Source organism: Anastrepha obliqua, chromosome 4, assembly GCF_027943255.1.
Source record: "Anastrepha obliqua isolate idAnaObli1 chromosome 4, idAnaObli1_1.0, whole genome shotgun sequence".
NCBI classification, from domain to species: Eukaryota; Metazoa; Arthropoda; class Insecta; order Diptera; family Tephritidae; genus Anastrepha; species Anastrepha obliqua.
Genome location: NC_072895.1, coordinates 113,120,681 through 113,136,948, shown reverse-complemented (window position 1 = coordinate 113,136,948; position 16,268 = coordinate 113,120,681). Strand labels below are relative to the sequence as shown.

At 37.7% G+C, this 16,268-nt stretch overlaps 1 protein-coding gene across 1 annotated transcript in view; it reads left to right on the top strand.

The window, feature by feature from the left end:
- The window catches only part of LOC129244367 (uncharacterized), a 115,511-nt gene that overhangs the window by 20,465 nt on the left and 78,778 nt on the right, over positions 1-16,268 (top strand). The window contains exon 3 of the mRNA XM_054881986.1: positions 6,205-6,659. Within this exon, the coding sequence (XP_054737961.1) occupies positions 6,205-6,659 (455 nt within the window). The remainder of the gene's footprint in view (positions 1-6,204; positions 6,660-16,268) is intronic.

Sequence of the window (16,268 nt, the reverse complement as noted above, 5' to 3'; positions counted from 1 at the left end):
TATGAGCCTACATACTGAGGCATTTATCTATGTACGTATGTAGGTGTGTCGTTCTTTTTTATTTATGTGGGGTAGCTGTAACTAGGACAACAGTTCCATAGAGATTATGAAAACATGCACATCACATTAATCCCTACGAGGTCGAGGTTTAACTTAAGGAAAATATGTGAAAGTATGACAACTTTAAACGTAACTTTAAAATCTTTCTTGTATATTATAATAATAATTCTAGTTATTCGTTAGTTATTTTACGATCCTCATAACCTCAGGAAAGAGCAGAAGAGGTATGTTGTAAAACGGGGCGAGGACAACCATGCATACACAGATGGGTCAAGGCTCAAAGGCAAGGAGAGCGAAGGTACAAGGTGGCGCAAAATTAATCACCTTTTTTTATAATACAGTTTTTACCACATAAAAAAAGTATTGCAAGTGATAGAAATCTTTATTTTGTCCTGATTGACGTGCGCCGTCATTTGCAAAAATTATGAATCTTCCGATAGGGTGATTAATTTTTCGCCACCGTGTACCAGGTAGATACCTATGAAATGAGACTTTCAGCTAATAGTCCATAGATGTCGCTAGGAGTATTTTTAAACCTTCCCAAATGTCTTGTGTTTTTCGTCTGTCATCTGTTCAGTTCATTGCTTGTTACGTTTCATAGAACAATGCATTTTTGTCGCTCTTAAAAATGTCGTATTTCGTGCCTTCAAACTACGATTTGCGGACATCGTTGATTTTCTGTTATCAATTGAAGAAAAATGCTTCTCAAGCTCATCAAATGCTTATAGAAGCCTATAGTGGGCATGCTCTAAGTAGAGCACAGTGCTTCAGGAGGTTTGAAAAATTCCAAAGTGGCCATTCTAGCGTGGAGAACGAAGACCGTGGCCGCCCACCGAAAAAATTTGAGGACGCCGAACTGCAAGCACTGTTGGATGAAGATGATGGTCAAACGAAAGAAATCGTGGCAGAGCAGTTGGGAGTGACTGTAAAAACCATTTCCAAACGTTTAAAAGACATGGACATAATTTTAAAGGTCGGAAGATGGGTGCCGCATGAACTGTTTGAAAGGCAGCAAGAGAACCGAAAACTCACTTGTGAAACGCTGCTCTCCCGGTTTAAAAGGATGTCTTTTTTGCTTCGAATTGTTATGGGTGATGAAAAATGAGTGTATTTCTCCAATCCCAAGCGTAAACGATCGTATGGTCCGCCCGGCCACAAGCCAAAAACAACGACCAAACCAAATCGCTTCGGCCGCAAAGCAATGCTGTGTGTTTTCTGGGATCAGCGTGGTATGATTTAGTATGAGCTATTAAAACCAGGTGAAACAGTTGACGGTGCGCGCTACCAACGACAATTGGCCGATTTGAACAGCGCTATACACCGAAAACGCCCAGAATATGCCGATGGGCGTCACAAAGTAATTTTTCTTGATGACAATGCACCGCCACATCGAACAAGAGCGACCCGGGAATTAGTGGAGACGTACGATTGGGAACCGCTGGTGCATGCGCTTGTTTGCATCGATGGGTCACGCACTTTCCGAGCAGCGATTCAATTCTCACGAAGAAGCCAAAAAATGGCTCGATGATTGGTTTGCGGCCAAAGACGGGCAATTTTTTTGGCGCGGCATCCACAAATTGCCTGAGATATGGGAAAAATGTGTCGCTAGCGATGGCTATTATTTTGAAGATTAAATTTGTAACCATTTTCTGTTAATAAACGTTTTAAAATTGAAAAAAGGCTCATTTTAAAGGTATCTACCTGGTATATATTCAGAAGAGCTGGGAATCTGCTACAGGGGAATGCAGTGTTGTCAACATCTGAATTTCAAAAAGCACAGAAACGTGAAAAAAGTGCTTGCTATCTTTCTAAAAGCTTTAATTTTTTTGCTGATACTATCACCTTGTCTTATTCCTGAAGATATGGGTATTTTTAATGATGTCTCATTGTCTGTTGTGATGTATGATGTGATATTATATTTATCGATATCACCTGTTAGGTTGCGGATTAAGATGGCAGCGTTTTTACCGAAGGCTTTTATTTAAACAAAAAACAATAATTATGTCAGTGAGTTAATCAATTATATATTCGCCGTTGATGTTTACAGCTTCTTTCCACCTTTCGACCAATTTGTTGATGCCGTTCCGCCAAAAACCGACTGGTCTGGTGTCAAAGTTGAACCTGTTTTTAATTACCTCTTTGTTACTGAAGGTAAGGCCTTTCATGTGATTTGACAGAAATGGTAATATCGCAATATGGTAATCGGCCGGTACAAGATCCGGAGAATACGGCGGATGCTAACGGACCTCCCATTCGACTTCTTGGAGTGTGGCTTTGAAGACTTGTGCCCCATATTGGGGCCCGACGTTGTCGTGAAGGAGTATGATTTGACCATGTCGATTAGGTTATTTCAGTCGAATAGCCCCATTCACGCGGGGTAACTGGGCAATGTAGAGCTCCTTGTTGACCGTGGCACTCTTTTCGAGCTTATCCCAGTGCACCATGCCCATTTAGTCCTACCAAACACATTTCATGATCTTCATAAAAAGAAGAAGCCGGCTTGACTCTCGGCTTTGGCGTATTTCCTCCTTTCTTTGCTGCATATTGATGTATAGGCACTAGGCCGGGTCGATTTGTGGGGAGGCAAAAAACTCGCCCATTGCTCTGTGAAAATCATATTGTAGGGATCAAAATAAGAAACTTTGCCGAAGGAACCATACCTCTAAAACGAATTCTGATGTCCCCCAATTTGGGTCGAACTTTTTAGTTTCTTTTCTCATGTAAAGGCCAAAAATGGAGATATTTTAAAATGATTGTATGGGGAACCCCCCAAGAGAGTTCCAGGGGGTGTGCCACTGGCATGGGTGGACCGGCCGTCCAAAGTTAGTGTGGGTCGGTCATACATTTGGACTCGATTGGAGCTCTCTAAATGGGTCAAAGTGGAATTTTTCGTTCGAACCAAATTGGGGGACATTATTTTGATCCCTAGAATACGATTTTCACAGAGCAATGAGCGATTTTTAAATCGACCCGCCCTAATAGGCACCATTTCGTATTTCCTGTGACGGTTCGGTACAAAAACCGCTGTTTTTGACTGCGTTTTACTCGATGGCGAGCTGAGAAGCAATGTGAAGGCGACTTTCTTTCTTTTTTTCGTTGAGCTCATGAGGCATCCACTCTCCCAATTTTTACTTAAATCCCATTGAATGAAAGTGATTGAGAATCATTTTATTAGCACAGTTCCTTTTTTCCGCCAATTACAGGAAACTGGGTATTTAGCTGATGGAAGTGAGATTTGCATAGGAATATAGCGATATTTGAGAAGGATAGGCATTTAGTTGATGAGAGCGTAGATGGTAATTAAAAAGAACCAGAAGCCATGTGCACAACAAAATCCAAAAACCTATCGAGAATTTCAGTTGCATACTGAGTGAATGAAATAAGTTTTAACCGCATTGAGCGGCGCATCCAAATGCATTACTTGTAATGCATTTAATATGTACATATATTTACACGCATACGTATATATTTTGCTGAGGTTCGTATGCTTAACCACTCAGCGTAATTCACCAACACAAATATCCGCCGGAAGCTGGTATTGCACATATTTAAATAAGTATAAGTACGCATGTTTGCTTCCGCACTCATAGCTGACCTACAGACATATTCAAGGAATACTTAACTAGATGCGTCATGCTAGGCAAGCATTTTAAATACAAACCTCAAACTATTATGCCAACATGGCTTCTGCACTCAATCTCCATCTAAGTAATCGCCTCTTTAGCTATCCCCATATTGCACGTCGAATGCCAATACAACTATCTACTATGACAACGAGTAAGAACTCTATAAGGCAACCGGCATGCCATAGTAGGAGTTAACTTGGTGTTTGTATTGCGACCATGTGAATGTGCCACAAAATTAAGTCGATGACGCAACGAAGAGACCTCGCCGGCTGACCACAAGTTCTATCATGGCTTCGACAGCTTCCTTTATTGGTATTACATATGTTTCTGCTCTTGTTCGTTGAGCTGCTAGTGCTGGTCAATTCCTGCAGCTTATTTGATGCCTCCTCCCATGCGTCTACAGCTTCCTCTTGTGCTTCGAAAATCCTGTTACTCCTGTCTTGACTACTTGCTGCTATTTGATAGTCCAAATATGATTCGTGTTGCAAGAATGTAAATGTTTGCTCAGTGTTGTTATTGCTGAGTGAAAGGAAGCGTTTAATTTTATTGTTTGCTTGAGTGGCATCAGCCTAAGGCTGCTGAGACGTAGAGGTGGTGATGGAAAGGCAGAATGCACGGAAAGAAAAAAATATAGAAAAAGGAGAAAAAGAAAACAAAAATAATCTAAAGCGAATATATTTCAGAGAAATGAAATAAAAATTTGAAAATATGGCAGTGCGAGGGTATGAGGAGATTTAGTAATATAGGGAATCAAAAATGGAAAGGGGCGGCTCCGCTTTTTAGCAAAAGGGAGGAATAAATAATTAAATCATTATATATTGAGTTTGACTGAAATATAGGGAAATTATTAAGGTATATTATAATAATAGTAAATAATAGAACAGCGGATGCTATTGCTTGAGTTAAAAAATACCGCCAAGAACATGCCGCTCGCTCTCTGTCTCTCTCTCGTACGATATTATTGACAGAATCTGCTATCAGTGATAAACTCGCGCTGTGATGTATTGATGTTCGAAATTGTTTGCATAAGAAATTAAAAAACCCAAATATTCCATAATAAAAGTCCAATTTATTATTATAATTATATAATACTAGCAAACCCCGCCCGCTTCGCTGGGCACACACACTGTGGATTATATTTTTTGTTTTTTTATTTTTTTTTATCATTTGATTCACTCATGGCGCATCGCAGTTTATCGCATATGAACCGAAAAAATAAATCCACTAAATTTGATGAAAACTTACATTAATTAATTCCAATTTACCACGTGAAAATTCCTAAATGTATAAGAAAAATATAAGCACGTGAGCGATTGTTAATTGAAAAAATAATAAATTTCTTTTTTCTTTTTGACGATTGTTTCTTAGTTATTTGTTTGCGATTTGCGTTGATTTGAAATTTAAAAAAAATCTTCTTTTTTCATGATCATCAAGTGTTAACAATGTGTGTAAGTTTGGTTTAATTCGGCGCAAAGACACGGCGGGTCCACGTTTTGGCATATATTTCGAGATCCTAGTCATCAATAGGTATGAAAATTACCCCGTATTAAAGCACTTATCAACAGCTTTCATTTGATACCCATATTGTACATACACAACCAAAGGTTACCCGGGTCCACGTTTTGACCTATATCTCGATACCCCAGTCACGGAGCGGCATGAAAAATACTCTGTACTAAAGCATTCATCAACAGCTTCAATTTGATATCCATATTGTACAAACACATTCTAGGTTCCACGTTTTGGTCTCTATCTCGAGACCCTAGTCACAGAGCGGCATGAAAAATACTCTGTACTAAAGCATTCACCAGCAGCTTCCATCTGATATCCATATTGTACAAACACATTCTAGGCTCCACGTTTTGGTCTCTATCTCGAGACCCTAGTCACAGAGCGGCATGAAAAATACTCTGAACTAAAGCATTCACCAAAAGCTTCCATCTGATATCCATATTGTACAAACACATTCTAGGCTCCACGTTTTGGTCTCTATCTCGAGACCCTAGTCACGGAGCGGCATGAAAAATACTCTGAACTAAAGCATTCACCAAAAGCTTCCATCTGATATCCATATTGTACAAACACATTCTAGGCTCCACGTTTTGGTCTCTATCTCGAGACCCTAGTCACGGAGCGGCATGAAAAATACTCTGAACTAAAGCATTCACCAACAGCTTCCATTTGATACCCATATTGTACATACACATCCGAAGGTTACCCGGGTCCACGTTTAGACCTATATCTCGAGCCCTATCTACCAATATTCATCCAAACTATACGTAAACCATCTTCAATACCTACTTAATAATGTGTGTAAGTTTGGTTTAATTCGGTGCAAAGACACGGCCGGTTAGCGAACACACACAAAAAGTGGACTTTATTTTATATATAAGATAATATTATTCCTTACTCCCTATTCCAAATGCTATATTCTACACTCAATATTAGATTTTCTAAACATAATTTTAAATTAAAACAAAGCCTCTATACATACATTTTTCTCTTTTCTCATTCCTAGGTCATGGCAGTTTAACACCACGTACGCCTGCCGGTAAAATCGCCACCATTCTATATGCCCTAATCGGTGTGCCACTGATGTTGATGTGTCTCTCCAGCTTGGGTACGCTGCTGGCGGAGGCATTGCAATGTACATATACGCGCATCTGCTGTCGGCTAGCAAGGCATCAACATAATCATCACCACTCCCATCATCATCACCATCAAAACAAACATGAAAAAGAACACACCGGCAAACAAAAACATCCGCCCGAACATGATCTCTACCAGCAGCAAACGCATCACCTACAGGTGACAGGCGAGAAGAGCGGACATTTGCTGGAGGCATCAGCTGGCATAGTGGGTGTGAGTGGTAGCGGAGGCAAATATGCGAGGCGGTGCAGTGCGGACAGCTTGGATGATGGCGCGTTGCTAAAACGTGGGCTGAGCGATTGCCAGCAGGAAAAGGAACGTGAGGTGAGTGAGAAAAAAATTGCTTTTCTTATGAGATTAAATCACATGAATGGAATTATTTGGAAACATCTGGGGCGCAAGGTGCATTTTTTGCATACTTCAGAAAGGGCTTAAATTTGGGCGAGCAGGCGTAGAAAACGAGAATTGTTTTAAAATCTGTAAGAATATACATAATCGTACTTATACACATTAAATTCCTACTCAGACTCATTCACTTTCATTTTCATAGTCATATTTTTTTATTCATATCCACTCATAATCGCAATTAAATTCAAATTCATTCCCATATTCAAACACAGACTCCTACTCATACTCATACTCATACTCATACTCATAGTCGCATTCGTATTCTTAATCTTACTTACAAACGTATGCATACCCGTTAACATATTTAACCTAACCTAACCTAATATTCACACTCAAACTCATGCTCATATGTAAATCTATAGTTATATTTTTAATTACTTTTGTATTCATATTCGGACTCATACTCATACTCATACTCATACTCATACTCATACTCATACTCATACTAATACTAATACTAATATTTATACTTATATTTGTATTCATATTCATATTCATATTCATTCTCATACTCATACTCATAATCATATTTACACATATATTTTTATACATATATCGTCCCCTTAGTATAACAATAGCCTATGTGCTCATAGGCTATTATTTTTTTATTGAATTTTTGGATTCTCCATCGTCGATTTTATATGTGGTCAAAATTTTGTCAAATTCTAGTTCCACAAAGTGGGGCAAAACGTCAGTCAAAAAATAATAACTATTTACAGACATAACGAGATTTGAGTGAGAGCTACTTTCGACAAAAAGTTTGAAATTCATTTTCTCAAAACATCAGAAAATTTATAGGCTATTTTAATACTAAGGGGACGATATTTTTATTCACATTGATATTGATATTGATATTGATATTCATATTCATATTCATATTCATATTCATATTCATATTCATATTCATATTCATATTCATATTCATATTCATATTCATATTCATATTCATATTCATATTCATATTCATATTCATATTCATATTCATATTCATATTCATATTCATATTCATATTCATATTCATATTCATATTCATATTCATATTCATATTCATATTCATATTCATATTCATATTCATATTCATATTCATATTCATAGTCATATTCATACTCATACTCATACTCATACTCATACTAATAATCATATTTATACTTATATTTTTATTCACATTGATATTCATATTCGTATTCTTATTCATATTTTTATTCATATTCATATTCATATTCATATTAGTAGTCATACTCATACTCATGCTCATACTCATACTAATAATCATATTTATACTTATATTTTTATTCACACTGATATTCATATTCGTATTCTTATTCATATTTTTATTCATATTCATATTCATATTTATACTCATACCATATCCATATTCATACTCATACTTATACTCATGCTTACACTCATACCCATATTCGTATTCCACTTCATTATGCTATTCATATCCATAATCATTTATATATTTATATTTTTTTCAAATTTATATATATTTTCATACTCATACTCTTCTTTATATTCATATTATATATCATACGTAAAGTCTTATTCATATACATATTCATACTAATATTCGCTCTTTCTATTTTACTTAATCATCTTCTAAAAACTCCACATACATCAAATATAGCAATCGAGTCTGACTTCCCTCATGTGTGTGCGTGTGTGTGTTTCATCTTCTATACTGCTAATTTATTTTCTTTTAGCGTAAGTGTCCACCATGGAGCTTTATTAATGCTAACAAATCTTCAGCTTATGCCACCTTGCCTTTACCCACATTGCCCTACAGTGAAAATTAATAAACTGGTATGTAAACAAAATCCGGAAAAATAGAAATCAACAAGCCTATGGCTCTCCATTAGAGTATATCCACACACGTCGTACAAATATACTCGTGCCTACTTATCGAACAAATTTTACCGAATTTTTGCATACTCTAATATTTATCTTTTCGCTAAATTCTTTTCTTTGCTACTAATTTTTCTCATTATGTTTTTATTATGCCTCTCATTCCCCGTCTTCCTTATTCCCAGTGGATTTTTTGCACAATATCCTGCCTAAATCTACTTCCTTGCTGCCTCCCCAATCAAATCCTAGCTCCATTTTCTTAGAAGCAAACGAATCCATTGGGGCTCATTTATGCCAACTTAACGATTACATGGTACATATCAACATACACATTTTCTGCTGACACACCTCTTATATTCAGCTATGAGTATATATGTATGTATGTGGTAATATAGCCATATAATTTCTTACCCCACTCTTAATCTCCCGCACTCTATATTTTTTGCTAGCGAATTTCCGCTTGCTTATTTTCTTTTCATCAGTTAGCTGACGTCCTTTTTTATTATCCTCCTATCCCTTCTTGGCCCTTCACATTTTCACGTTTTATTAACACAACCAAATTGCTACGAGGCTCATAATTTTGCCCCTAGCTTGTTGTTTTTACATGTTTATGATTATTATTATTTTTTTTTTGTTCGCTTCATCTCCATCATTTATTCATTATCCCCTTTCTGCTGTTTTTTTCTCCTTGTTAATAAATATTTTACTACTTTAGCTTATTGATTTGACGCGAGGGCGGAACTCATTTGGTCATTAGTGCTGAAATTAGTTTTTTATATACTATATTTATCACGAAAATCTTGTACTATTTGTTGTAAGGATGATGTGTGTGAGAGAAAATATATCGGGTTTGATTATTTAGTTATGTTCCTGTTTACATACTTGTGGATAATCGCTCGGTCAACCAAAACGCGCGGCAATTAAGGTACCTTCCCATTAAGCCTTGAACTTGAAAAAAATATATATAACAGGACCAATTAATAAATATTATTTCTGTACCCAATTTAATTAATAAGGGTTTCTCCTTAGGGTGCTCCACTCACAATGCAAAAAAAAAAAAATAGTTGCATATTTTACATCGGTATTACAAAGCGTACTCGTATAATATCTTAAAATTACCTCCAAAATGTTTGAAAAAATATTAAGGTTTACGTGAGCTGCACGGATTTGAAAGTACCTCGAAAAATCGAATTTTTTATAAATAAAATTTGTTTTTAAAATACATTTCTTTTCAATAAATCCACTCAGATAATAAAGGAGTTGAAGTTCAAAATATGATTTATGAGAAAACAACTCGGAGTTTTTAGGAAAAACAAGAACACCAGGAACGAAAGGAACACCATTTAACAGCCATCGAATTCATCTTAAATGGCTCCCAGCAGTTTATTTCTGTTTGATCGCGTCATAAAATCACTACGAGGAACGCATTTTAATAGCTGAAAGGGAGTAATGGAAAATTCGAAGACGGTTCTGATGGCTATACTGAAAATATAGCTCCAGAAAAGCTTCGGACGCCCTCATAAGTGCGTTTCACTTTTGAGAAATAAAATTGTGTGAATTGTCTGAATATTTTCTCGAGAATTTTTTCATCAAGCTTGTATTTTTATACATATATTGAGCATTTCGACTTCCCACTCATTCGAGTAATATCAACGCCTGCCGACTATCGCAGTTTGAGCTGAAGCGATAATGAAGGGTATTTTAAATTTGTTAATTGGCTAAACTAATGAAATTCCTTATATTTCAAAATTAAATAAGAATGCGCCTTAAATTTTTAAATTTGTGCCGATCACTCTTTTGCCAACACGTCGGCGAATACTTTATAGTAACGAATATAAAGTTTTCTCCCAAACAAAACCAATTATTCCTCCTTTTATGCATTTTGCCCTACCAACTGCATAATTATGACATTTTTATACTGGGCGTGGCCTCAACTATTTGAAATATGGGTTCCATTTTAATTGCCTATTTATATTTTCTACACAAAACGCACCCCAATTACAGAAACAACACAAACATATCTACATACATATATGTGCATATACAAGGTGGCACAAAATTAATTATAAAATTAGTTTGAAGTGAAACTTCTTAGGCGTCGATGGACGAGCGAAAATGGAGAGTAAAATTTCAAGGTCATGCAACGTTTTGGGCATTTTCGTTGCATGTGAGAGAAAAAAGATGTAACGTAGAGGAAATGGAGGGAGACAGAGCCATACCTTATATATATCTTAAATACACTTTAGGCTATTTTTTCTTAGGTTTGTGGTTGCTTGTGGTTGCTAATTTTGAGTGAGAAATAACACTGTCTACTTTTTGGCGCTTGTTTGTTGGTGCAAACTTGTAGGAAATATATTTTTGGTGCCTACTTTTTGGCGTTATATTTCATTGGTGCCTACTAAAGTGGTGCACAAGTCGACATATATGTGCTTTCAAGTCATTTGCTAAATTCACACAACAATGCAGTGTTTTGTTCTCAACTAACAGTAACAGGCAATAGCAGCTAGAGAGAAAACCAAATCATGCTTTTGTATGACTTGTTTCTCTCTCAGCATTATCACAACACACATATTTCGGCAAGATAGCAAGAAAAGCAATGACACTGAAAGGCAATGAAAAACAATTCAATTCAAACAAGTGAATTGTGTCAAATGTGGATTATTTACTTACATGAATTCCTGATATTTTAAAATCAAATAGGCAGTTAATGTTTGGTATGATGGTTTTGTAGAATAAAAATTAAATTCTGATTAATATTTGAATGTAACTTACACTTTGCCGCTAATATACACTACGTACATACATACATATGACACCAATTCACACATTGTACTTGATGTCTTTCGGCAAAGCTTGTATGAGAATGTTTTTCTACCATTGCCATGCAAGCATATAAGCAGCGTCGTGCAATTCGTGCACTGTCGATACAGCCGAAGTAGTATTGCTTGTTGAAGACAGTTTTTCTTCGTTGCTGTTCAAGTTGTGTGCCTACATTGCTTTTTGTCTTCACAAACAGTGTCACATGCAATGTGTGACTTGTTGCTTTGTAATAAGCAAGTCATTTGTGCACCACTTTAGTGCCTACTGTTTGAGGCGGTTTTTGGTCCCAATTTTTTTGTCATTTTTTTGGTGCCTATTTTTTGGCGCTTATTTCCGTTTCCTGGCTAGTGCTTGTGCGTACTATAAAGTGCTATCCATTCCAGCGTCGGATTTATTGGTATTGCCTTGCGGTAATTTGTGCCGTTGCTGCGGTCCTGGCATTGCTGAGCTTGTGTGGGTGATAAACGCTCAGAGTAGTGCGCGTTGTTGCCACGGTTTGTGTCCGGCGTTTATCTACACCGGTCGACCCTTCCCCGTTTTTTGTAAATTTTGCCTATTTGTATTCTCTGCAAATGTTGTGAATTTACTTAGATGCATATTCTTTCTCTCTCTCTCTCTCGGGTCTCTCCCTCTGCAGACAAAGAGCCTTGAAAGTTTCACTTCAGTTATGTGTACTACGTTACACGCACTTTTTTTGAATAACTTTTACTACTACTAAATAAAAACAAAAATTTTGAGAGATGAAAATATTTATTTGTACCTTAACGCGCTCCACTGATTGTCTGATTATTATTATTGTCAAATATTATTATAAGGTGATTAATTTTGCGTCACCTTGTGCAATCGCATAACCCTTTGCTGAGCACTCATGTTAACTTATTTGAGTACGTATGCATGTGTGCATGTATGTATCATATGCCGCACGCCAACTTGAAACTATAAAAGTATGCAATTCAACTACCGCAGAATGGTGAAAGTTTAGCTTTCACTTCACATACTTATGCATTACATTTTTTTCATTTAGCCATTTACCATATTTCATTCCTGCATTCATGCATTCATGCACTCACTTAACCGGTCGAGCTGAGGCCCAAAGGCAAATACAATTTCACACAATTTCTTATTGTAATTTTATTACCTTGACGCGCGCACAAAGTGGCGATTTTAAATTCTTCGCTAAAGGTTGGTATACAAATGTAGATGTACAGTTGTGAACACGACAATAGCAGTATCAAACAAATATTAGGTTTTTTCAAAGGGTTTTAAATCTATGATCAGTTTTTTATTCTTTAACTGAACTCATATTTAAATCTATAACGAAAAACCAAACTTTTCATAACTAAAGGTAGGAGGTCAAGGGTAAAATTAAAATAACAATGGTCATATAAGCAATGCGTTCTGACCAAATTTATAAATAAATTATAGAAAAACTCCATTGACAAAGTTTGCAGATACAAAGTTGTAACTCGGTTAGGTTAGGTTAGCCTGGTTAGCAATAAGCCACGCATAGACCTTTTGGTCCCTAGCGATACCAGATGGAGACCGATCTCTATGAATACTGAAAGTAGACATCATGCCGGAGTCAACGCTTTTGACGAATCTAAGCAGAGCTGGGAGATCCACTTTTGAGACGTTCTTCAAACTCTCAAACGGTAGGGCTTCCAAGTATTTTAAACGCGTTTTTAATAACGCCGGACAAACGCATAGATGGTATTCTAAGGTTTCCTCAACATCCTCTCTGAATTTGTCCGTGTTAGCAATGCCTGTAATAGCTCTGCAGTTCTTTCATGAGATCATAAGCACGAATTGAGTCAGTTTTTTGTACTTTGTTCTGGATATGACTTTTTCTGTTTTGCATGTGGTCAAATTAGTTCACCTAGCTTCCACTCGCTTTTTCATGTAGTCTTCCATTTCGTTGTATACTGTATTTAGCGGTTTTTGTATGTCGTTCTCTTGTTCAAATGGTAGTCTAACAGCACTTTTTGCTATCTCATCTACTATTTCGTTTCCCATAAAACCTTTGTGACCAGGTACCCAATAAATATGCAGCCTACTGTTTGCGGCTAGCCTTTCTATGTCTTTCCTGCTCCGTTGAACATTTTTGGACTTAATACAATAATAGCTTATTGCTGTGGTCTGGCAACTTGATAGGCTGCTTTATCCCAGTTTTGAGCAGTCAATGTCCGCTGCCCCTCCGTCTAACGTTTTAGAGCCGTCTGTATGGATGTGAAAAGTCTTATGGCCAGGCTTCATGCCTTTGTGCAATCCCTCCTTATCAATTGTAGTACGAAACCTTCTCTCCCAATTAAAGTTCTGAGTCATGTAGTCTGTGCAACTTGAGCTCCACTTTCGTATTGAGTTGTATCCGAAGGTTCTACAGGTGAATACTCCAGCGGTCGCTAACCTCCTCGCGAATTTCGCTACCAGGTTTTCCTCCATAAGGCTAATAGGTGGCATGTTAACTAGTATCATTTCCAGTGACGTTGTTGGAGTGGTTTTCATCGCTCCTGTTATGTACAGAACAGCGAGCCGCTGAAGCCTTTCCAGTGGCATTAAGTATGCAAATTTTCTTGTCTCAGTCCACCATACTAAGGCCCCATACAACAATATCGGTCTAGCTACTGCCTTGTAGCACCAATGCATCAGAGAGGGTGATAGACCCCAAGTAACGCCCAGCATTCTTTTACATGCGTACAGCGCATTACTGGCCTTTTTCACCCTTTCCTCAACATTGTGCTTCTACAGTAATTTACTATCTAGTATTACTCCGAGGTAAAAGTTGTAACTAATATTTAGTTGAATTTTCGCAACTTTTTATTACGGCAGCACGACGGCGTGGCATTGAGTCCACTAATTGCTCTCATCGGTTTGGCACTGGCTAATGCTACAATCGCCTTCGTCCCGTTAAAGCTCTGGCAAGTCTTCAGATACATTCCTTACACGCCACCATTAAGTGAGTAGTGCGGACTCAGTTGAGAAATCCTGACTAGTTCCTGTCCTGGCTCTGAAATCTATTGCCCATGGCCTCCCTGCTTGCATAGATAACCATGGTGATACTTAGGGAAACTGCACTTTCGTGTAAGGATAGCGGCATGAAGTCGGACCTCTAAAGAATTGAAAATGAATACCCGAATTGAAAAAACGAACCACCTAGAAAAAAAACTGAAGAAGGAAGCAGAAGTGACAACGTGGCTCCAAGAGCAGCCTTCAGAAGAAGTAGCTTACTGCTAAGATCACCGCCGGCAAAGAATGCACCCATTCTGAGTATAGCTAGAAGCGGACCAGCCCGCACTCCGTTCAAAAATGCCAAAGCTGATAGCCTGGCAAACGGCAACGGGCACACTAACATCAGCATTCAGATGAAGGATAACTCTAGCAGCACCATTGGAGGGCTACAACCAGCGCAGTATACGCCAACTAGTACTTGCAGCGGCAGAGCTCCTTGTCAATCCTACCCCAGCGAATGGCAATACAGATACGATCGCCTCAAAAGCGAGCGCGTCAATCGACGCATTTGAAATGTCTCCTCGGCTTGAGCTGATTACAAATATTAGGAGGAAGGAGGAAGGGGGAAGGGGGAAGTTGCGATCTCCAAATGCAAGCTGGTAATAAGGTCTATGCAGCAGACGTTCAGGCGTCAAAGTAACACCAGCAACGAAGTCAAAGCTGGAGTAACCAAAATGGCTGAGCTACTGGATGTAACGCCGAACCACAGACGTTCGTGGAAAGTAGCAGAAGACGGAAGGGCGCTCTCGAACTCCCGTAAGAACACTGCTCCCCCAGCCAACAGCAGATACTCCCACAGCAGATTTTCTATAGGATTGAGGACGGGGAACTGAACTAGCTATTTCATAACCTTAATTTTATTTGGGTTAAGCCACTCTTTGGCCTTCCAACTCGTGTGTTTAGGGTCACTATCCTGCTCGTAGACCTATTTTATTGAAATTTCCTCTGCAATACGGCAACTTAACTAGACATATCGCCATACCAATATTTTGAAGTCGCCATGTTTGATAATTTTTAGAGTGTAGCGACTTTCGGTACCACTTGAACATTTAACATATTGTCGTGAACCTGTTCTACCATACAAATATTATTCCAAATGTCAGCTGTTCAGCTAGCATATTTCATTTGCAAATTCCAAACGTTTTGCCTTATCTTTTGGCATCAGGAGTGGCTTTTTTCGCGGGCTGTGAGCCACTAATCAAGCTTCTCGCAGTCTTCTACATACAGCCATATCAAAAATATTTCAGTTAACCTCTTTTTTAATTTGTAGCGCTCGCTTCATAGGGTTGCCTGTGCAGCATTTTTCCATTCTGCGGTTGTCGTGTGAGGAAAATTTCGTTTTTTCCCTCTTTTTTCCGCTTTTCCGCAAATTTAGTTGCATTTGAAATCATTTTTGTTAAACGTGAAAAAATATTTTGCATTTCTGTGTAAGATTCTTCAGCTGCTCTCAGTTTCAGAAGCTGCTTTCTGTGGCGCAGTGCTTCGCCCGACTGCATAGTCAGAACGTAAGGCACTGCTATTTCAATGTTTCACTTAAAAACGTAACTACGCCAATGAAGGAGAGTTATTTACATAGTTCCAGATTTATTAATAAAAACTTTAGACATCTGAGTTCCATTAATCCTTCGTAGGTAATTGATGTTGCAATTTTTCTTTGATTGATTTATAAGAAAAAAGACATACTTTAAATGTTAAACTTTTTTTACGATTATTGCTATTTTCTTGTTCACAGCTGTAAGTGCTTATACATATATACGTGTGTGTGTGCGTGCTTATGCATGTGCGTGGTATGCGGTAAAAATGTGGCATGCAACAAATTATTACCTACCACACATGTCAGGTGGATTTCTT